This window comes from Aegilops tauschii, chromosome 4, assembly GCF_002575655.3.
Source record: "Aegilops tauschii subsp. strangulata cultivar AL8/78 chromosome 4, Aet v6.0, whole genome shotgun sequence".
Taxonomy (NCBI): Eukaryota; Viridiplantae; Streptophyta; class Magnoliopsida; order Poales; family Poaceae; genus Aegilops; species Aegilops tauschii.
The window spans coordinates 126834865-126857478 of NC_053038.3; the positions used below are offsets into that span (position 1 = coordinate 126834865).

The window sequence follows — 22614 nt, forward strand, 5'->3', positions numbered from 1 at the left end:
CATCCCCCCATCATCCGCCATGGAATTATCTTGGCTTATCTCTCCACTCAAAACCCCAGGTACTTCAGATCCGATCGGCCCCCTGCACCTAACCCTACTTCCGCCGCCATCGCTTCCTCCTGACCCCCTGGCTCCTGTCGCGTTGGATCCGCCATGCAAGCGAACGTGCACGGCGGGGATGTGGTAGATCTCACCGGCAGCCGGAGTGATCCGGCGATCGGCGAGGTTTTACGTGGACTCTAGTGCAAGATCGCCAAAGGAAAGGTGGAACCCTAAAAAACTAGGGGAAAACCGCAGTGGGAGCGTACAGAAAAGATGAGGATTTGAGGGATGGTAGGGTTTATATAGTTACAAAACGAATACAAACGTGTCCTAAATCTGCAAGCCCAGGCATGAAAGGAAGCCCATAACCAAAATAACTCGGCCTCCTAGAGGCCCAATAAAAGAAAAACCCCCACCCAACCTCACCGGAGTCGGCTGCCACTGCCACCATTTCTCTCTCACCGTCTGCCTCCTTCCTCGCGTGCGTGCGGTCCCCGGTCCCTGTACGTCCTGCCCCACCACTCCGGCACAGGTCGCGCCGGCGGCGGCGGCGGCGGTGGCGTTGCACCATCCTGGTAACCCCACCCCTTCTTCTATCTCTCTCCCTCTCTTCCCGGCGATGAAGTATTTGGGTTCTGGGGGGGGGGGGGGGGGGGCAGAATGCCCTACAACTAACTACTGTAGATAGGGTCCGTGTCGTGCTGAAAATTCCAGCACCCACCCCACATTAGGCTTCTTTGCGGGAGGCACGGGGCTCGGAACCGACGCGCCTCATCTCATCTTGGCGCGTGCTAGCGTTTGATTTCCCTTCTGTTGCGAAATTTCCCTTGTTTTTAAGCCGCTGCGTCAGTTCATCCGATTAGTACGGGTGTCTGAATGAAACCTAGATGCATTAGTTTGTTTCGGAAGCGTGGGTTCCCTTTTCCTTACAATATTACCCCCTCTTTTACAAAATTACAAAATTCTTGATTTCTCACTGCCTTGTGTCATTGTGTGGAAGTCCATCCTTCCTTGATCAGGGGCGCCTTCTGCACATCTTGGATTGACTAGTTAGTTTTGTGCAATGCAGGGATAGAACTACACTTGAGAGCCTATCCTAATGTCACTGCTTATCTTTTATGCCCTAATCAGCAAGTCCTCATCTTCCCATGGATAAAGCTATTCGTATATTCATGCTGCCACTAGTGCCGGTAATTATTAGTGATTCAGATGACTCATCATGAAAGCTGATGCTGTTGATCTGGTTCTCTTACAATTATATGATGAAATGTGGGTGCAATTTTGAATTGCTTGTTATCAATACCACGAGTCGCCTGCATGGACAAGGTGAATGATATGTGGGTGCATAGTTATGATTAGTGGTGACATGTTTTCAGGTGCCACGAGCAATGGTGAGGAGCCGCTCTCCCAAGGGCGGAGATGACGGCAGGCGACGAAGCACTCCTAGGAGAAGTTCTGATGAGCAAGGAGGAAGGAAGGAAAAAGGTCCTATAAGCCTCTTGGTGCGTAACATCCCTCATAACTGCAGGTACAGAATTTCGAACCCCCCCGCCTGCTATTTATACTGGGCCATGTTTCATGTTTGTGGTTTCTAACTTGCTCGTCCTCATGATTTTCACAATTTCCTGCAGATATGAAGATCTTCGAGTTCCTTTTGCAAAGTTTGGTCCTGTTCGGGATATTTACATGCCAAAAGATTACTACAGTGGGTAAGTGTTACCGAAGCGCCAACTGATTTTCTCTCATTAGACATTTAGGCATGTTCGACCACTGAAGATCCAGCAGCTTTTCTCTTACTGATGTGCTTGAAGAGTTAGAAGAGCAACCTTTTGGGGTGCTTTTCTTCTGCTCATATGGAAAAATGATTGTTAATGTCTGCATGGCCCCAAACTCTTGAGTCCTTACATACTGCATGGAGAAGCTGACCAGTGACATATCAATTTTGCATAAAAGCCCCACGTGTACCCTATTTCCTCCTTTTGTTTGTATTTGTTGCAAAATCCATAAATATTGCAGAATAGATTTATGATAAATGTATAAGCCTAGTAACTCATTGAAGTCTCAAACTTAATAATTTTAACAACCTATAGAGTACGGAGGATATAGGTACTTTATCTTTTGCTATTTATGTGTTCTCTTCTGGTGTGAATCACTCTTTGGAATGATTTCCAGGATGTCTTGAAGTACATGTGATTAGATAGAGTCTTGTGCGAGAAGTTCTTCTAGGAAGACAAGATTCGGTTTGTTGGCAAAATTGATTTTCTGAAGAGATGATGGTTTTACTGGACCTTCCATGTGAAAGTTATAGCTGTGAGAAGTTGGTTTCAAGTACTTTGATGATTTTTCAAACATTTGAGGAATTTGAAGTGAATCGTTTTTATGAAGATGTGATTATACAACAAATTTGGCTACTAGAATAGCATGGGCTCTCAACTGGTTTTTGGGAAGCTCGCTACTATTTTGGTGGAAATGCTAGTAAGTTATTGGCTGTGTTTTGTGAAGAATCGTACAGGGTTAGCTTATACGAAACTGTGGTGGTAACTCGTCGGGCACATACTACCTTTTATCAATATGTGTTTTTAATTTGTATAGCATGGTCTGAATATTATTTATCTAACATTTTATAATTATCATATTAACATATGTGCTGTGCAGGGAGCCAAAAGGGTTTGCTTTTATTGAGTTTTTTGACTCCCATGATGCTTCTGAGGCGCAATATCACATGAACCATAAGTTGTTTTGCGGACGTGAGATTAAAGTTGAGCCTGCCACAGATAAACGGAAAAGGCCCGAAGACATGCGTAGACGAACTGGAGTAAGGTAGGCCATACCAATCACTATGTTGGAAGTTTCTTCTGTTTCATTGTTTTCTTTTTTGTTGAGAAAATTTGTATGTTTTATTTTTTTTAACTTGTGTTCCTGCACTGCAGAGTTCATTCTGGTTCTAAAGGGCACGATCTTTCTCGCCATGGTAATCTGTTTTATTTTCATCTGCTATACTTGTGTGTCCTTTTCATCATGATGCTTTGCCGAATTCTGGGGAGTTTAGGTGATCTTCTTTTACTGATAGAAACTGTAAGCTCCCCACTTTATCTTTTGATGTTAGATAAACTCTAAAGTAAATATGAACACAAAAAGGTAGAGTCATGGTTCATTTAGTTGTATGCCTACAAAAGACCCAAAGTGATCTGACTCTTCCCGGAACCTGCGCAAGCGGGAGCTACACGCACAAGGCTGCCCTGGTATATATATTGCAATTCCTTTTCATTGGTTCTATCTTCACCGGACAGTAGTTTTCCTGCCAGGGCCACGCCTGCTGGTATCTGGCAGAAAAATCTCCTTTTCAAAATTAATATCGTATTAGAATGAGTCTATACCATGTGCTACAAATTGCAATATTGATAAATTGCTATCTTCCTTGAAGGACGGTCTCGTTCTCGTTCACACTCCCGTTCTCCTCGCCAAGGTGGTCGTGATAGATCACGGTATTTCAGCGAATCTTGCCAAATGAGTGCCTCACCATGAAGAAGTGTGCGAAATATTTGGTTTATTATTAATAAGTGATCTCACCTACACTGTAGGTCACATTCTCCTGCCCCAAGAAGGCGTGGTGACTACTCTGCTTCACCAAAGAGAAAGGAAGAGTGCCAGGCAAAATCATCAGGACAATCAAAAGAACATGACAACGATAAGAAGCTGGGATCCTGTACTCCTGGTGGTAGAAGTGAACGTCATGACACTGATAATGATTCCAATGAGTAAGTTCTGTCCCTTCACTGCTGCTAAATTTTAATCAAGACAAGTAGACAACCATGAGGACACCCTGAGGAGGCCAGTCCTTGAGCGCGTGTGGACTGGACACATACCTTTAGCCAACCGAGTGCTGCTTGTTTCTCGGCGTTTGTACCTCTGTAACAGTACTGTATATGGCCAGGAGGCGGGCAACACCTAACTATTCTGCTGCACCAAAGAGAACGGAAGCGTGCCAGACAAAATCACCAAGGCAGGCAAATGAACATGATGAGGATAAGAAGCATATATCTTTTAGTCCTGATAGAAACAACCACCGTGATGCTGACAATGGCCACAATGAGTAGGTTCTGACATCCTGTTTCTACTGTGCTGCTAAATGCAGCTTGTGTAATCCAGTTATACTATTCTAGAACTAATGTTGTCCATGCTCTCCTTCCAAGGCGAGATGACTACTCTACTTCATCAAAGAGAAAGGGAGAACGCTTGTCAAAATCACTAAGATTGTCCAAAGAACATGATGAGGATAAGAAGCGGAGATCCTATAGTCGTGATGATCGAAGTGACTGCCGTGATGCTGATAATAGTTTCAAAGAGTAAGTTCTCTTCTTTCACTGCTACTAAATGTGACTGCGAAATATCTAGTTAGCTAATATGGAACTAATACATGTATGTAGTTACGTCATCTTATCTAAAGGTTATTTTACTGCACAATTTGAGTACAGCATCAATCTTGTGTGTACAATAGCTAATCATCTGTGTACGACAATAGATTGTTTGTGATGTAAGCCTCGGCATACGCAAACTTAATTTATTCTCGACCAATAGTGTATTGCGGTCTATTGAATCTGTACTACTTGCATTTCATGTATGATATTTTGGCCTTGTCGCATACCCATAGGCCATGACATATACCACTAGATCTGTCAAAATACATGAAGTTTTTACTGTGTCTTTCTTGAGATCTGTTACATCGGAAGTACTTATATCTTGATAGGGCTACATATCCTACTAGAAACATGTTACTACCGTGTGAGTATACATTATTCGCTATAGTGACACTGATATCATGCCCCAGAACCTTCTTTTTAGAGTTTAGTAATTATCTCCAGGACATAGTTGCACAGTTCATTGCCATCAGCATATATAATCTATTGGTGAGAAAAATTATCGCATTTAGCTATTGTTTTGACATGGTTGTGGTTGCATCCATGCTTTTTTATTACCATTGTGCTGCTCGCTGTTTGTATTACTGAACAGTGTTCTATTTAGGATTGGTTACATGATCTGTGTGCACAGTTCAGATTTATTTGTATGGTTGTCATATGAATAAATGGTTAATTGCATTCCTTTTGTACATATCCGCCATTGTAGTAACAATGTGTGTGTTGACAGGAGCCAGGCAACAACTGATGCTAAGAGATCCTGTCCCCGCCAGAGGTCACCCAGACCATCCGCTGGATCACACTCAAGAAGGCGAGATGCCTACTCTGCTTCCCCAAAGGGAAAAGAAGAGCGTCGGGAACAATCACCAAGACAGTCAAAAGTACATGATAAACATAGGAAGCGGAGATCCAATACTCCTGATGATAGAAATGACTGTCATGGTGCTGATCATAGTCACAACGAGTAAGTTTTGTTTCTAAACTGCTACTAAAAGTGACTGGCATGATCTAGTTATGCTATACAGAACTTATGTTCATACTCCCCTGACCTAAGAATGCAAGGTGACTGCTCTACTTCACCAAAGATTAAGGAAGAGCGCCAGGCAAAATCATCAAGAGAGTCAGAAGAATATAACAAGGATACAAAGGGGAGATCCTGTGCCCCTCATGATAGAAATGACCACCATGATGCAGTTAATGGTTCCAGAGAGTAAGTTCTCTTCCTTGATTGCTGCTAAATGGCATGATCTAGTTGTGATAATCCAGGACTAATGGACTAATGGTGTTACACTTATTGGTGTCTTGAACTTCATCCCTTTAACCCCTTGCTTCAGTATATCGGTTACAGCCTGCAATAAATTGATAGTTGTTAGTTATCCTTTTTGGATTATTTTTTACCTGTACAGCACCAATCATGTGTGTGCAATAGCTGATCCTCTGTGTTGGATAACATATAGTTTGTGATCAAACCTGGGCGTACAGACTTAATTTTTTTTCTCGCCCAGGAGTGTATTATGGTCTACTGGACCTATATTAATTGAATTCTATGGGTGATCTATTTAGCCTTCTCGCGTAGCCATAACCTGCACCACTATATTGTCTGCCAAAATATATGAAAATGGTCTACTCTTCCTTTCACAAACATTATCATATCGAAAGTTCTTCCTTTCCTCTAGGGCTACATATCCTTCTCGATGCATGTTAATTCTGAGTGAGTACACCATTCGCCAGAACCTTCAGAGTTCAGTACCTTTTTCCAGAACGTGTGTAGTTGTGTACAGTTCACTGGCATCAGCTTTCCCAGAGCTGGCATTAAGTTAACAAAAGTATTATAACACTGCGCAGAGGACCACAAAGAACAAAGAAATTACAAGCAAGTCCTTCCGTTTTACATTCAGGACCCCAAGAGAGAACACAAAAACACAATCGATTCCTGAATTGTCCGGTGATCTCGCCGGAGATGCCTTGGCCACAGCCTTGTCAGCGTAGGGCAAGGAAAATAGGGCCTCTCTTCTGGAGGTTGAAGAAGGGGAGGTCGGAGTTTGCTGGCAAATCTACATGAAGCCAGCGTTGCACCCAAGTCGCCCAAATTGCTCGTCGGAGGCAAATCTTTGTTTGATCTGAAGCTCCGGCGGCGGAGGTCGGCGCAGAGGAAGATGAGAAAGCTCCGATGCCAGCCGATAACCCCTCGGCATGCCGGCTCTGCAATGTCCCGAGCCAGATCCGCCATCCTCTCCCCTAACGCCACAGCAGCGGCTAAGAGAGCATGTCAGAGCAGCTCGAAAAACCTCTAGATCCGTCGTCCACATGAGTTTATTTTCAAAGCCGTCGCTGGATCCACCCCTTTCAGCTGCCGTCCACCATGGATGGAAACTAGATGTAGAGGCCTCCACCGGTCGCCGCTCAGGGGCGCCGATGCCAAGCTTCTCAACGGCATGTAGCCAAACGCTATCAAGGCAAACCACGATGACCTAGATCTACCCCGACAATACAGAGCAGCGACACATCTCCCTTCCCATGCCCACTCTGGACGGTGGAGCCGCTGGAGGAGAAGGGGAGAGGAGCCGGGCTAGGGCAGGCGACTCTCAAGGAGACGAGGAGGAGAGAGAAGGGAAGGAAGAGAATGAGAGCCCCTTGGCATCAGCTTTTACAATGCAGTATAATCTTTTGGCTAGAAAAGTCCTGATTTCACCTTAGTTCTGACTTCTGACAGGATTGTGGTTGCACCTTTGGTTTTTTGCACCATCGTACTGCTCATTGTTTAGGATTATTTACGTGAGGTGTGTGCATTATTTCTATGTGGTCATATACGAGTAAATGGTTTACATTCCTTTTCTTTATGTTTGTATCTTTATAGTAGCAATTGCATGTCAACAGGAAGCCGGTAACACCTGACGATGAGGGGTCCCATGCCTGCCGGAGGTCACCCAGACCATCTTCTGGATCACGCTCAAGAAAGCGAGATGACTGTTCTGCTTCCCCAAAGAAAAAGGAAGAGAGCTGGGCAAAGTCACCAAAGCAGTCCATTGAATACAAGGATGAAAAGAGGAGGTCATGTACTGCTGATGATATAAATGGCCGACATCATGCTGTTAATTGTTACAAGAAGTAAGCTGTGTTCCTGCTGCTAAATGTTATTGACGTAATCTAGTTATGCTTTAGAGAATTGATGTTTTTCAATCTTCATATTCTGCTGCCCCAAGAAAGCGAGATGGCTACTCTGCTTCCCCAAAGATAAAGGAGGAGTGCAGGGCGGAATCACCACGACCGACAAAAGAACGTGAGGATAATGGTGGAATAGACCGTACTGATGCTGACAATGGCTACAATGAGTAAGTTCAGTTCCTTCGCTGCTGCTAAATTTGACTGGGGTAATCTGCTATTCCCAGAACTTCTGTTGTTATACTTATTGGGATGTCAAACTTCATCTTCTTAATCCTTAGCGGTGTCTACCAGACACAGCTCACACGTCACAATATTACTTATGTAGATGTTTTCTACAGCACATCCTGTATAACAGTCACAGTTGACAGTAGATTGAAGATATCCTACTAAACTCAGCTTCATTCTGAGTATTGGGAAGTACATATATGCTATTCTGACATTGTTATGATGCACCAGAACCTTCTTGGGGAGTTGAGTAATTTACTGGCATCAGAGTATATAGTCTGCCGGGGAGAAACTTGCTGTTTTAACTAGAGTAAAGGTTGTTGCATATATGATTTTCATTCTAATGTCATCGTACCGCTTGCTGTTTGTTTTGCTAAATTGTGTTCTGTTTAGTATTGATAGACATATTTTATTGCATGCATTGTTTGCACAGCTTTGATTTATTTCCATGTTGATCATATGTTAATGTTAGTACTTTTTGGTCATTTACACCTCTGTAATAACGGTGTATGTTGTTCACAGGAGGCGTGCAGGACCTGACTCTGCTTCACAGAAGAGAATGGAAAAGCCTCCCCAAGCAAAATCACAAAGCCAGTCGAAAGAATATGATAACGGTAAGAACAGATCCTATACCCATGATGATGGAAAGGAGTGCCGCGATGCTGATAATGTTTCCAAAGAGTAAGCTCTGTTCCTTCATGCTGCTAAATGTGGCGGTATAATCTTGTTATGCTATCAAGAACTAATAGTTTTTATACTCTACTATCTCAAAAAGGCGAAAGGACTACTCAGCTGCTGGAAAGAGAAAGGAAGAGCGCCAGGCAAGTTTACCAAGACAATCAAAGGAACATGATGAACATAAGAAGAGGGGATCCTATACTCGTGATGATAGAAATGACCTCCGTGATGCTGATAATGGTTCCAAAGAGTAAGCTCTGTTCCTTCATGCTGCTAAATGTGATGGGTGTAATCTTGTTATGCTATCCAGAACTATTAGTTTTTATACTCTATACTGTCCCAAGAAGGCGAAAGGACTACTCAGCTTCTGGAAAGAGAAAGGAAGAGCGCCAGGCAAGTTTACCAAGACAATCAAAGGAACATGAGGAGCATAAGAAGAGGGGATGCTATACTCGTGATGATAGAAATGACCTCTGTGATGCTGATAATGGTTCCAAAGAGTAAGCTCTGTTCCTTCATGCTGCTAAATGTGGCGGGTGTAAACTTGTTATGCTATCCAGAACTAATAGTTTTTATACTCTACTGTCACAAGAAGGCGAAAGGACTACTCAGCTGCTGGAAAGAGAAAGGAAGAGCGCCAGGCAAGTTTACCAAGACAATCAAAGGAACATGATGAGCATAAGAAGAGGGGATCCTATACTCCTGATGATAGAGATGACCCCCGTGATGCTGATAATGGTTCCAAAGAGTAAGTTATGTTGCTTCACTGCTGCTAAAATCTGATTAGTGTAATCTTACTTCTTTTAGCATGTGACAGGTGTAATCTTGTTATGGTAATGCCAGAACTAATGTTTTTTATACCTCACCTTCCTAAGAAGGCGAAATGATTACTCAGCTTCCCGAAAGAGAATGGAGGACTACAGAGCAAAATCATCAAGACAATCAAACGAACATGATGATGATAAGAAAAGGGGATCGTATACTCCCGATGATAGAAGCCACCGCTCCGATGCTGATAATCGTTCGAGAGAGTAAGCCATGTTCCTTCACTGCTGCTCAATGTGAGTGTAATCTTGCTACGCTATTCCAGTACTAATGTTGTTCATACTCCATCTGTCAAGAAGGCGAGGTGACTTCTCAGCTTCCGGACAGAGAAAGGAAGAGTACCTGGGAAAATCACCAAGACAGTTAAAGGAACATGGTGACAATAAGAAGAGGGGGTCATATACGCCTGCTGATAGAAATGACCTCCGTGATGTTGATAATGGTTGCAATGAGTAAGTTATGCTCCTTGAGTACTGCTTAATGTGAGTGGTATATCGTAGTTATGATATTGCAGTTTGTAGGTTGCAACTCGCAGCAGGTTGATGTTTTGGTTGGTAGATCTCATCTATCTTGTTTCTTTTTGAGAAACATCCTGATCACTTGTATTGGATACAAACAGATTATGTGTTTGGGCATACACCAACTTGGTATTTTATCAGCCTACAGATTTTTATGGTCTACCGGACCTATATTATGTACGTATTGAGAATTTGCAACTTAATTTGTATAACCTATACCCTGCATTATCTGCCAAAATGTTAGAAAAATGGTTTTCTATTTTGCCTTTTCCGAGCACCTTACATCAAAAGACCTCTGATTGGTAATGCTACAATGTACATATCATACTATAGATGTTGGTTCTTGAGTGTTCCGCATAGTGACAATGGTATAATGCACCGGAACCGTTTGTTAAGAGTTGAGTAATTAGTCTAGGGCTTATGTCTACACATTAGCGTGTACAATGTTCCTTTGGCGAAAATGAGGTCGCTGTTTCACTACAGCTGTGATGACAATCTCGTGTATTTGCAGGAAGCTGGCAACAGATGACGGTAGCCGTAGCCCCTGCCCTGGCCGGAGGTCGCCGCGACCATCTTAGTTCAGAGGACAAGACTCGTGCCTGCCCCAACGACTGATGGGATCATGGAAGTGTAGGGATGCAGTCCCTTGTGTGTGTAAGGCTGACTGGTGCTCATGTGGCAGTAGTATTTTAAGAAGTAAGATGAGAAGCAAACCATTTGCTGCCACCTGCTTGTGTCATGTGGTGGTGGTAGCAAGCCCGAACTGCACATTAGATGTACTCAACTACATTCTAATGTTGGATCTGTTGCTGTCGGGGCAGCAAATGTTTGAGAGAAGCCTGGGCATGCATCAATGGACGTCAAGAGTGTAGGCAAATCACAAATGCATGATGCTGTTTAGTTTCTACTCCCTCCGTTCCATATTACTCGTCGCTGATTTAGTATGGAACGGAGGGAGTAGCTTGCTCCGCTTCTGGCCTGTGGGCCTGGGTATTTTGTGGGTCGACTGTCGTTTCTCTCTTTCTTTTCCATGCAATCCAAAAGAAGGATCGAGTTCCACTGTCAAAGGTACTTTTTTTTCCTAAGAAACTTACAATATATTTATCTTCAATCATGGCAGTACAAGGAACATCAAACACCAGAAAAAAAAACAGCCCGGTGCATGTAGCTTCTACTTGCGCAGTGTCCAGGGAAAGGTCCGACCGCTTTTGGGTTGTAGGAACAGAGGTAATAAAAATTATAACCAGATCCGTCGATCGCCTAGCAACGACTACAAGCACTAGTGTGAGCCAAAGGCGTGCCATCGTTATCGCTTTTCCCTCGTCGGAGCCGGACAAACTTTGTAGTAGACAGTCGGGAAGTTGTCGTGCTAAGACCTTATATGACCCGCACTAGAGCAGCAACCATCGTCGATGAAGAAAGTCGTAGATCGGAAGGACCAAACTTGTAAACACCCAAATGAAGACGAACGAAGACTGGATCCAAACAGATCCTCTAAAGACCAGCTCTGACTGAATCTCACGAGATCCGACGGAGACACACCTCCACACACCCTTTGATGAAGCTAGACACACTATCTGAATGGGGATAGAATGTGGGATACAGTATTCCAACTGAGGGACATCGTCGCCACCACGCAACCCCAACCAAGACGCTAAACTTAACAAGAACGAGAACGGGCCCCTCCTACCGGTGGGGGGCCGAGGTTCTCCGCACCTCCATGGTCCAAGGCCATCGAAGATGAGGCGGACTGGCGGTGGCGTCGACAGGAGGAGGAAAGCATGGAATCTTTTCTTGTGGAGGAGGAAAGAGAAGGCTACCCACTGTCAAAGGTACCATAACATAACAAAAACATAAAACAACATCCTGGTGCAAATGAAAGAGATTGCAGCAACATCCTAGGGCAGGTGGTTAGGGCTAGGTCGGCTGTCAACTGCGCGAGGAAGAAGATGAACATGGCTGAGTGGGTTTGAGGAGGATGAGTGAGCCGTTGAATGTCAATTTGATGATCAGAAAAGAAAGTGATTGTTGAAACATTTTTTTAGTTATGTGACGAATAGGTGCTCCCCAGAAAGAAGTATTGCTCATCGATAACCAAAAGGTAAACGATTCGTTTTGGTTGACCAGAAGAACTTCAGACGGTCGCCTCGCTAGCGCACTCATGCCCATGGCCCACATCGCACACAACCTGGCGGTGTCCTGGATTAGGGGGTACTCATCTCGTCGGCCTACCACTCATCATGGGCCGGGTCGAGGACCCACCTATAACCGAAGAATAGGTCATGCTTGATGTTTGCCATGACCTTCGTCGTACTCAAGATGGAATTTTTCGAGACTTGGCGCACACTTCAAGGCATATTCAAATATTTGGCATGTTTATCTCTAGATGCAACCGACCGTGTGTAACCTTAGGTACCCCCGGCCCCTATATAAGCCGAGGGGTTTAGTCCATAGAGGCAAGACTTTTTCAGACTCATTCATACGATCTCGAGGTAGATCAATTGTACTTTGTACTCCATCCGCATCAATACAATCAAAGCAGAACGTAGAGTTTTACCTCCTCGAGAGGGCCTGAACCTGGGTAAACACCGTGTCCCTATTCTTCCTGTTACCATCTAGCAGAGACCACCAGCTCGGGACCCCTTACCCGAGATCTGCCGGATTTAGCTCCGACACAACCTTATCCTTTTTCTTCTTCCACCGAACGAATCTCCTCCTTTCTCGGTCTTCTATATACACTAGACCATATAGGCACGCGTTGCCGCGCCCATCCATCTTAAGAAGAGTAACAATACAATTGTTTGAGAAATGTTGAGCTGTCATAACAGATCGTAAAGTTCGTATGGTTCAAAATATCATTTACCAAAACGTCCAAAAGGGGGATATAATATATCATGCACAATGTAATACTCCCTAAAGAGAATCTCATTTCTACAAATAGGCTATTTATGTACAATGCAACACATGCAATAATATGAGGGATGGGCAAGAGAGGCTCAAATTACCAACAATCTAGCGAGTTAACATATGATATCTCCTCCTTCCCAATAAGGAAAATGATGCACGCAAGCCTCACTGGAGCTTGCCTACATCATCGTATGCCCACATAACACTATTCTTTGAGTAAATTGCAGAAAACCACCAGTTTGAGGGCTAGGTTAGCAGAAATCACTACGTTACAGTTTCTTGGCAAAAAACACCAACTCTCCCGTAAACAATTTGCAAATACCACTGATCGGCGGATTGGGCACCGATAAGTGAATTTATGACAGGTGGGGCCCGCTTTTTTGCCGACGTGGCGTTGTCGGCTGGTCGGACAGCCGTTAGACGCCGTTAGACGGCGCTCTCGCACGTGAACTTAAGTGATTCGCTCCTCTGTCTCTCACTCTCACTCTCACTTTGCTCTCGCACGCTCTCGCTCTCGCTCTGTTCTTGCTCGCCGCCGCCGGCCGCTCCGCTCCGCGTCGCGCCGCCGCCGCATCGTCATGGTGTCCTGGAGTGAAAGCGACGACAGCAGCGAGCACACTAGGCAGTACATCAGCTCTGATTCTGACGACGGCAGAATGCAGGTATGCATTTGGGGATATTTTCCTAGGGTTAGGGTTAGGGTTTGTTCTACGATTTGGGGATATTTTTCTCAAAGGAGCTTGTGTGTTAGCTGATGAAATGTTATGCATTTCTTTGCACTCCCAGGTCCCTGCTTCAACTGAGGACTCCGATTTTGAGGGCCCTGAAGTTGAAATGCAGGTTTTGTGCCATGGTCACGGGAAGTTAGCAGAGAGGCGCGTTGCTTTTGAAGGAATTCTAACTGGGAGGAGGTTTCTCTGTTGCGCTCAGAAGGTATATGCTTCTAAGTGACAGCACAATCATTGTTAGGATTTGGCCATTGTTTATTTATTGTTAAGTTGGGAGACTGTTGAGGCAGTCATTGTTTACTCTTAGGAGAGTGTTGAGCCAGTCATTGTTTACTCTGAGGAGAGTGTTTAGGCAGTCATTTTTTACTCTGGCAACAATGTTAATTAGATTAAAGTACAGTGGATGCATGGGTTAGTTTATTCCTAATAGCAGCACATCATTGTATAATTGAGAGCAGAACATCAGTGCTTTCTTTTTGATGTACTTTATCTTGGGAGTTTTTAAATATAATATCTTTAGCTTTGGTTGTGATGAAAGGTTTTAATATGGTTTTGAATACTACCTTATTTCAGGAAGGTAGAGACTGTGGACTAGTTAAATGGATTGATCCTGCTTGGCCCAATACCCTTGAGAATGCATTGCACAAGTTATGGTTGATGTATGAAGACAACAAGAGACAGAGGGCTGAGGACACTCTGATGAATTCTTTTGAAGTTCATAACCTGACACAAGAGAAGAAAAAGCTACAGGCCAGCTATGAGAAGCTAGTTGAAGATGTCAATGCACTTGTGGATGCCCAGCAACGTAGGGTAGAGATAGAAAAGACAGATGCTGATACCAAGAAGTTGGAGGAGAAGTATGAGATGGTGAAGAACCTGGTAGCTGCTCAGGCCAGTGTCATTAGGAACATGAAGCTCAAGCTAGCTGAAGAGAGGAAGAACTTGCAGATCCAGATTGATGAGCTGCAGAAGAGTGTTGAAGAGAGCAATGTGAAGCTGCATGAGAGCAATGTGAAGCTGCAGGAGAGCAATTTGAAGCTGCACGGGATCAAGGCCATCCTAAATGAATGATCACCTGGCTGTGGAAGAGGGCACTATCATTTGGCATTTGCTTACCTTTTGTAGGGTGTGGTTGGCTGTGCTGTAATGAGATTATGGTTTTAATTTCCTGAACTATGGATCTGTAAAGTACTAATCTAGTACTATGATTATGTATGGATTTGAATTAATGCTAAATGTGATGGTATTTAGAGTATTTGGATGAAATCTGATCTGTTTAGAATTTATGTATTTGAGCCATCAAATAGGTTTGTAGCCATCTTTGGGGGTTTTGTCAACATCTAGCCTTCACTAGGGTTTTTAGGCATCTTTGATGATTTTGTCGACATCTAGCCATCACCTAGGGTTTTTAGGCATGTTCGATGGTTTTGTCGACATCTAGCCTTCACTAGGGTTTTTAGGCATCTTCGATGGTTTTTTCGACATCTAGCCATCACCTAGGGTATTTTGGCATCTTCGATGGTTTTGTCGACATCTAGCCTTCACTAGGGTTTTTAGGCATCTTCGATGGTTTTGTCGACATCTAGCCATCACCTAGGGTATTTTGGCATCTTTGATGGCTTTGTCGACATCTAGCCATCACCTAGGGTATTTTGGCATCTTTGATGGCTTTCTCGACATCTAGCCATCACCTAGGGTTTTTTGGCATCTTTGATGGCTTTGTTGACATCTAGCCTCATCATCACAAAATGTATGATAAACTCATCATCACAAAATACCAGAAAAGATATCTGAAGCATTATAGTATCACAACTTAACTTAAACATCTCAACTACATGACCATCATCACAACCGAACTGACCAAATTGACAGTATTTTGACACAACCAAACATCTCAACAGTAGTTTGACACAACCAAATTGACAGTATTTTGACACACAACCAAACTGACCATCATCACAAGATTTTTCACACACCTAAAATGCATCATTCCCATGGAGCACCTGAAGCAGTCAAGTAATCTCTAATTTTCTGGGTGGGCTTCCTGATTCTTTGGGAAACAACAGTTGTTCTTGGAGGCAAGAAAGATGCCCTTGCTCCCTTTGCAGCAGCTGAAGATCTAGTTACTGCTGTTTTACCCTTTGCACCAGATGATGAACTACCAGCAGCTGTCCTTTGTGGTGGTGCAGCAGAAGTGGCCCTCTTCTTTGGTGGTCCAGGTGCTGTTGCAGAAGCAGAAGATGCCCTCTTCTTTGGTGGTCCAGGTGTTGTTGCAGAAGCAGAAGAGGCCCTCTTCTTTGCTGGTCCAGGTGCTATAGCAGAAGAAGAAGATGCCCTCTGTGCTGGTGATGGTGCAGTAGCAGCAGCACTAGCAGCAGAAGAGGCCCTCCTTGCTGGTGTGGCTGCATCAGGTTCATAGGAGCTGCTCCTTGGCTACAAAAAGATCAAATAGTGTAAGAACAGGAAGATGAATTCAAAGCAACATCAAATAGTCAATATTAGGACATTGGTTACCTCATGCCTGTTCTTTCTCATTGCCAGTGAGGGATTCAAAGCAACATTATAGTTGGTGTATCTATGGCCAACCTTTTTGCAATTAGAACAGGTAATTGAGGCCATTCTTGAGGTGTCTTTGGGAGCTGGCTTCTCATATTGGCCCTTTCTCCTTTTAGTCTGTGCCCTTCCCTTGTGTTCTTTGAAAACTGGAGCCTCAATGTCCATACTGTCTGTCCTTGGCCACATATCAGGTCCAGGTACAGGATATATAATGGGACTGTAAGCTGCCATGTACATCTTTTTTTTGAAGAAATCATGAACAAAGTCCTCTGGCTGAAGCTTAGCCTTGTGTATGGCAGAAACAACATGATTGCAAGGAACTGTTGTCATATCCCACTTCTTGCACCCACAAGTCCTATGTTGTAGGTTCACATCATAAGTTCTCTCCCCACTAGTGACTTGGTAAAGATTAGGCCCAGCCATCAAAGCATGACAGTTCCTTGCAAACTTCTTTGCTTCCTCTAATTTCTCAGCATATGTTGGACAAATTTTCCATCTTACAGTCTCAGTCTTTGTTCTATTTGCATTGAACTTGACCATTAACTTTGTCCTAATTCCATCCACCATGGTCCTAATTGGTTTAGCCCTGACATCTAGAACCCACTTGTTGAAAACCTCACTTAGATTGTTAACATCTAAGTCCGTTTTGCAGTTCATATCCATTGCATGTCTGGCCAAGTGTGTTTAGGTATTTTGCTTAGCCATTCCCAAGCAGCCTCACTCTCATTCTTTAATTCAGCCATTGCAGTTTTAAAACCATGTTCAGTGTATGAATAACTAGCTGCATCCATGTATTGCTTTAATTCAGGCCCTCTAAACCCAGCATTTTGAAAGTGTTGATAGATATGTCTAAGACAAAACCTTTGGGGACAATTGGGAAACACTCTGGTAATGGCTTTTAAAAGGCCCTGTGTGTGTGATAGTACAATAAGTAAATACAAGAAAGTAAATACAAGAAAGTAAATAAAGAAAGTAATTACAACTGATTACCTTCTGCCTATGTGAAATTATTGTGTAGTTCCCAAACTTCCCAGATTCTCCACCTAATGCTTGTCTCAACTGGTATAAAAACCAGGTCCAGGAGTTAGTGTCCTCCTTATCAACAATTCCAAAAGCAATGGGAAAAATATTATTATTCCCATCTCTTCCAGTTGCAGCTAGAATTTGTTGACCAGTAGTGAGCTTGATGAAACAACCATCTAGACCTACAACAAATAAATGAAATCACAATTGATTAGCACATGAAATCAAACATTAGTAGCACTTAGCACAAATACTATTGACTTACCTATGAATGGTCTGCAGCCATTGAGAAACCCTTCTTTGCATCCATTCAAGCATATGGACAGTGCATGAAACCTAGGGTTAGTGCTTGGATGCTCCTTCAGATATCTTGTTGTCACAATGCATCTTGAACCTGGATTTGTATTCAACACAGCCTGTAAATAATCCCTAATCCTGGTGTACTGGGCTTTCTGGTCTCCTAACACAACAGCCTTTGCTGCCCTCTTTGCCCTGTATGCCATGTGTGTTGATATGTCCACACCATACTTGCTCTTTGTAGTATTAATAATACTTGTGATTGTTGTGCATGGGTCATTTCTGATAGCCTTCTCATAGAATTTTGAAACCCACTTAGCAGTGACTTTAGTGTTCTCTGACATAGAAGGGCATGTGTGCACTAAATACACCTTCCTAATTGTAAATGACTTCTCATTTGCAATCTGAGAAGCTGCTATATAGAAGGGACATTGCTCATCTATGCACTGTGCTATCACCCTATCACTACAGTTTCTATGGTAGACAAAGTTCCTGTTTTGAGCAATGTGCAGGGTTTGAAGTGCAGTTCTAAACTGGTACACATTTAAGAAGCAAAGATGCTTCACAAATTTCTCCTCTGGATGAGCTCTGTGCTCATCAAACCATAACCTCTTCTTCATCTTCTTTGCTCTGCTTTTTCTACCATTGGGCAACACATATGCCAATGCCTCAGCACCACCATCATCTTCCACACCAAGGTCTTGTGGTTTCTTGTCCTCATCAGATGATGGAATCCAGTCCTCCTCAAACATGTGTTCTATACTCCCATGTGAATTGCTTGTTGGACCTTTTCTTTGTCTCTTGGCCCTTCTCTTGTTTGGTACATCTTGCCCTAGCTCATCCTCTTGTTCCTCTTCCTCCATTTCCTCCTCCTCTTCCTCCTCTACATCCTCTTCTTCACCTTGTGGCACATACAGCTCATCATCCACCTCTGAGTCACACATTTCCTCAACATCTGTGTCCCCTTCAAAATGAAGTTCTGGGTCATTCCTCTGTCTTGTCATCTCCTCAAGCCTAGCTAAGATATCACCATATTCTACCAGATCATCATCATCACTATCCTCTTCATTGTCCATCACTGCTGCTTTCCTATTCAAACAAGTCTCCTTCGCTCTTTCCTTCTTGTTCTTCCTAAACATTTCAATTTCATTTCTCCCTTTCTCCTCCATTTCTTGCTCTATTAACAGTTGCTCCTCTGAATTGTCATTCACATGGTATTCTTCCACTACTGCGTCACCTAAAGCAGGTTCGAGGCTCACATTTATTCTGCCCTGCTGTGTGTCAAACTGCAAGGGCATTGGCTCTTGTTCTCCTCCTGCATCACAACTCTCAGCTTCTACATGCACATTTTCAGCATTGAACAACACTCCTTCATCATCAATCTGATCAGTTTGGGCTCTCCAATTTGTTCTATTGGGGTCTGCATCTCAATGACATTAACACTGGTATTTATATTGGGAACTTTCTCTGCACTGGCCCTAACTATTGTCACATTCAATATCTTGTTATTCTCCTCTGCTATGTGGTCTAAAATTTCCTCTAACTTATCATCATCATCTATTTCTTCCATTCCTTCAATCCCTAGCCCAGGGTCCCTCACATAATACATATAATCTCTAAAACCATACCCTTCTGTCTCCATAAGTGCTACCAAATTGTAATATGTGATGTCTGACATCATCATACTCCTTTCAATATTATCTCTGTCATGAAAATGCATCCTCAATTCCCAAACCTCATCTTCAAGACTGCAAATAATAATACAATAGTGCACTATAAGTACTTCAAGAAAACTGAAGCAAGCTAGTACAGACCAGAGCAGAACATCATTTGAGTGCAACAATTCATATCCTTCTATTTACAGAAACCCTAGTTGTAAGCATCTAATTAAAGAACTATATCATTCTAATTACAGAACTATAACACACATAAACCCTAGAACTACAACACACACAAACCCTAGAACTACATTAACCCTAACCCTAGCAACAGAAGGGGAATGTGATTGGGGAGGGGAATGGGACTGGGATCTCACTAGACGCCGCCGAAAGCTGAAGCAATGTGCTGGCTTCCAACTGGATTTGCCTTCACCGCCGCGGCGAATGATCTGGCCGCCCTAAATTCCACCGAGTACTGCGGGTCCTCCTCCTCCTCTTCTTCTGCCGTCGCCTTCGTAGGGTTCGAGCTCCCGCACATCTCGCCAGTGGATGGCTGGGCGCCGCCGCCAGCATCGCTCGACTTCGCCGGACTCATGTCTGCGACGGGAGGCGGGGACGGTGCGCCGCACGACCGGGAACAGGGGAGAATAAGGGGGGAACGGGGGAAGAAGACGGGGGATAAGAGGAAACAGAACGAACGGCGCCGTCTAACAGCGTCTAACGGCTGTCCGACCAGCTGACAGCGCCACGTCGGCAAAAACCGGGCCCCACCTGTCATAAATCCACTTATCGGTGCCCGATCCGCCGATCAGTGGTATTTGCAAATTGTTTACGAGAGAGTTGGTGTTTTTTGCCAAGAAACTGTAACGTAGTGATTTCTGCTAACCTAGCCCTTAAACTGATGGTTTTCTGCAATTTACTCCTATTCCTTTTCACTGTGCAAAAATGAACAATAGTGAAATGCAAATATCAGCACATGGTGAATACTAAGATGAACTAACCGGTTGATGTCTTAATAAGGATAAAAAACGTGTATGCTCTACGTCGCTACAATGCTACCTCTAATCATCCCCGTGGCAGCTACAAAAGGTCCCGATCAAATTGTAAGCAAGAAAAGATAAGATAAACATCATAGAAGTAGAAAGAAACTGAAGTACAAAAATTCAATACACAGGTTGCCGAGCCTATCAGTGAATATACTCACCATATCTTCCTGTCTTGGCAGGGGAATGGAAACAAACACTTGAAACAGAGGAAATAGAAATTATTCATTGTGAGAAAAACAGGGAGGAGTCACATAGCTGCAAATAAAGTAGCATAATTGTGCTCCTCCCCAACAATTTTGTCAGTTTGTATATGTCAAACTGTTGGTCGAATAAAGAATGGGTCTGTCTAGGACACATCTAGCTGTGACATAGTTATGTCACATCTAAGTTGATGACCATTTTATTTGTGGTCTGTTTTTTTATCCTAGTTTTTTTATTTTTTGTTGCTGCATTATATATTTGTGGAAGCTTAGATGTGACATCCTTAAAAAACATCTAGATGTGAATTAGACAAACTGATAAAGAATAGCTGAAAATCTGGAATGAATAATTACCATTGACAATTATACTAATCATTATATATGATATTTTACGACTATGGCTTGGAAGTTAGATCAAATACCACAGAAAATATAAATACAACAGCAGATCTTGGTTTTTGCAGGTTGCTAAAAATATGAGATACAGAGCTGTATCTCTTTTTCCAATCAAAACTTTTGAAATAAAAATTCCCATCAACAAATAGTGAATGGGTCACTTCTGGAGACAAATATATCTTCCTGCCACTGAGATACCATGATACAAATGTATATATAATTCGATCATAACTGTCTACATCGACTTGTGTTCTGGTCACTCATTTTTAATCGTGTATATGTTGTAGCTCCAAATCATGAATAAGACATGACGTCTAAGCAGCAGACCAGAGTGTTGGATGGTCACTTATCCACGCTTTGTGATTACTCTAGGTACCCCACACCTTAATTAATCAAGCACAGCTGACAGCCTAAAACAAAAAGATATGGAAGATCATCTCATTATTTCTTGCAAAGAAAAATAAATAAACGATGAAGCAGATGCAGTACATATACTCATGTCAGATGTAGGACAGTTGCAATATAATAACTGCTCACTTGGATCTCAACGGAGAAGAGTAGCACTGTCACCCCCATGGCCCCATCCCCTCGTCGCCCGTATCATCTTGCCATCACAGCAACACTGCCACGCACAGGAAGGTGAGAAAACATCCCACCGCTGCCCATATATGTCGCCGTATTTGGAGAGAGGTCGTCGACGGCGCCGGCTGCCGCCGCAGCCGCCACGGACAAACGATACAAGACACGAAATGAAAAAACAGTAAAAAAAGGGGCTGCTGAGGAAGAGTACAGGGCGGGTGGACGGAATCGGTGAGGAGGCAGTCGCGAAGAAGAAGCTCGCCGATGATGGAACAACGGCGCATCGAGGAGGAAAGAACGGCGGTCGGCGACGCATCGAGGAGCCAGAAACGGCGGCACGCGACGAACAGATGGGGAGGATAGCGATGGAACCTGGACAACCTGGGCTGTTAGCGTTAGCATTCAGAAAATGAAAAGGCGTGGGCCTTCGAAGACCCGATTACGGAGAGGAAAACTAACTCGCTCTGTGGAGCAGCAGCCCGCGAGACTTGCGTGCAGTGCGTGAGCAACCTGGGACGCCGAGAGCTGATCTTGATCGTACGTTTGAGTGATCCGATGGCTGAGAGCGTCAAAGCGACGTGGAGGCTCCTAGCTAGCTGTGTTATACTGTTTAGTAATACAAACTTGGGAGCCCAGGCAGCAAGCTCCATGATGAGGAACGCTAAATGAGAAGAAAGAAAACACATGCCAGATATGTTTGGCTACTTCTAGATGCTTCCACTCTAGTGTAGTATTTCTTTTGTTTTCTTTATCCTACCCGCTGTTTCTAGAGTTCTCTAGTTATAAGTAGTTGTGAGTAGAGAGATGAATCCTAAGTAATGTTTTCTAGAGTGTTCCAGCTATAAGTAGAAGTATGTGAAGGCTTCCCAAAGCCCTATAAATAGAGGTCCTCACCTCTACTTTGTAAAACCAGACTATGTATCCACTACCTATAATAGAACTTGTTGTTCTTATCTAAGATCTTGGAGTAGATCTTGTGTCCTAGGAGTTTTGGATTGAACCCTTGCTGCCCTATCGGCCTACATTCGCCTCTAGAGCGATATCTAGCACAATACGTTGAAGTTGTTCCTTCAACACTTGTGTTGTGCACATTGTAGCAGCAAGGTGGAGTTGCTCCTCCACAACCTTTGTGCTGCTTCAGGTGGCATCAAAGTCAGGTTGAACCATACTAGTTCTTGCTATCCTCTTCGAGAGCAAGCTGTAGCAAAGCAATGGAGCAATTGGAGAAGAGGATGGATGCTGCAGAGCAACAAATCAAAGAGCTGCGTGAAGATCTTAATCGGAGATTTGATTAGCTGGTTGAGATGATAAGAAAGGGTGTACCCCTGCTACCAATGAAGGACATTAATCTAAAGA

General features: G+C 43.5%; 3 protein-coding genes across 24 annotated transcripts; 2 read left to right on the forward strand and 1 right to left on the reverse strand.

Annotated features, from left to right (window-relative positions):
* Nucleotides 1–475: 475 nt before the first annotated feature.
* LOC109779572 (uncharacterized) lies at nt 476–10752 on the forward strand. Of its 20 annotated transcripts, none has more exons than XM_073496411.1 (20): nt 476–617; nt 1419–1570; nt 1674–1751; nt 2698–2862; nt 2973–3013; nt 3467–3527; nt 3624–3800; nt 3977–4135; nt 4236–4388; nt 5188–5421; nt 5512–5667; nt 7335–7565; nt 7661–7789; nt 8370–8528; nt 8623–8775; nt 8870–9025; nt 9118–9273; nt 9404–9556; nt 9647–9802; nt 10380–10752. In XM_073496411.1, exons 2-20 carry the CDS (start codon nt 1431–1433, stop codon nt 10444–10446), a joined length of 2724 nt encoding a protein of 907 aa, XP_073352512.1. In that variant the 5' UTR covers nt 476–617; nt 1419–1430; the 3' UTR covers nt 10447–10752. The 20 variants fall into 20 exon arrangements, with proteins under 20 accessions (XP_073352512.1, XP_073352511.1, XP_073352513.1 ...); XM_073496410.1 differs by having other exon boundaries at nt 8873–9025; nt 9401–9556; XM_073496412.1 differs by having other exon boundaries at nt 8873–9025.
* Nucleotides 10753–13353: 2601 nt separating this feature from the next.
* Nucleotides 13354–14574, forward strand: LOC109779565 (uncharacterized). The gene is made up of 3 exons (XM_020338184.1): nt 13354–13437; nt 13562–13615; nt 14077–14574. Exons 1-3 carry the CDS (start codon nt 13354–13356, stop codon nt 14572–14574), a joined length of 636 nt encoding a protein of 211 aa, XP_020193773.1.
* Nucleotides 14575–17054: 2480 nt separating this feature from the next.
* LOC109779566 (uncharacterized) lies at nt 17055–21902 on the reverse strand. 3 transcript variants are annotated; one of them, XM_073496416.1, is made up of 3 exons: nt 21718–21902; nt 21217–21630; nt 17055–21089 (listed from the first exon to the last, which is right to left on the reverse strand). In XM_073496416.1, the coding sequence occupies exon 3, from the start codon at nt 18675–18677 to the stop codon at nt 17307–17309; it is 1371 nt and encodes a 456-aa protein (XP_073352517.1). In that variant the 5' UTR covers nt 18678–21089; nt 21217–21630; nt 21718–21902; the 3' UTR covers nt 17055–17306. The 3 variants fall into 3 exon arrangements, with proteins under 3 accessions (XP_073352517.1, XP_073352518.1, XP_073352516.1); XM_073496417.1 differs by lacking the exon at nt 21718–21902 and having other exon boundaries at nt 21217–21301; nt 21470–21711; XM_073496415.1 differs by lacking the exon at nt 21718–21902 and having other exon boundaries at nt 21217–21708.
* Nucleotides 21903–22614: the final 712 nt, after the last annotated feature.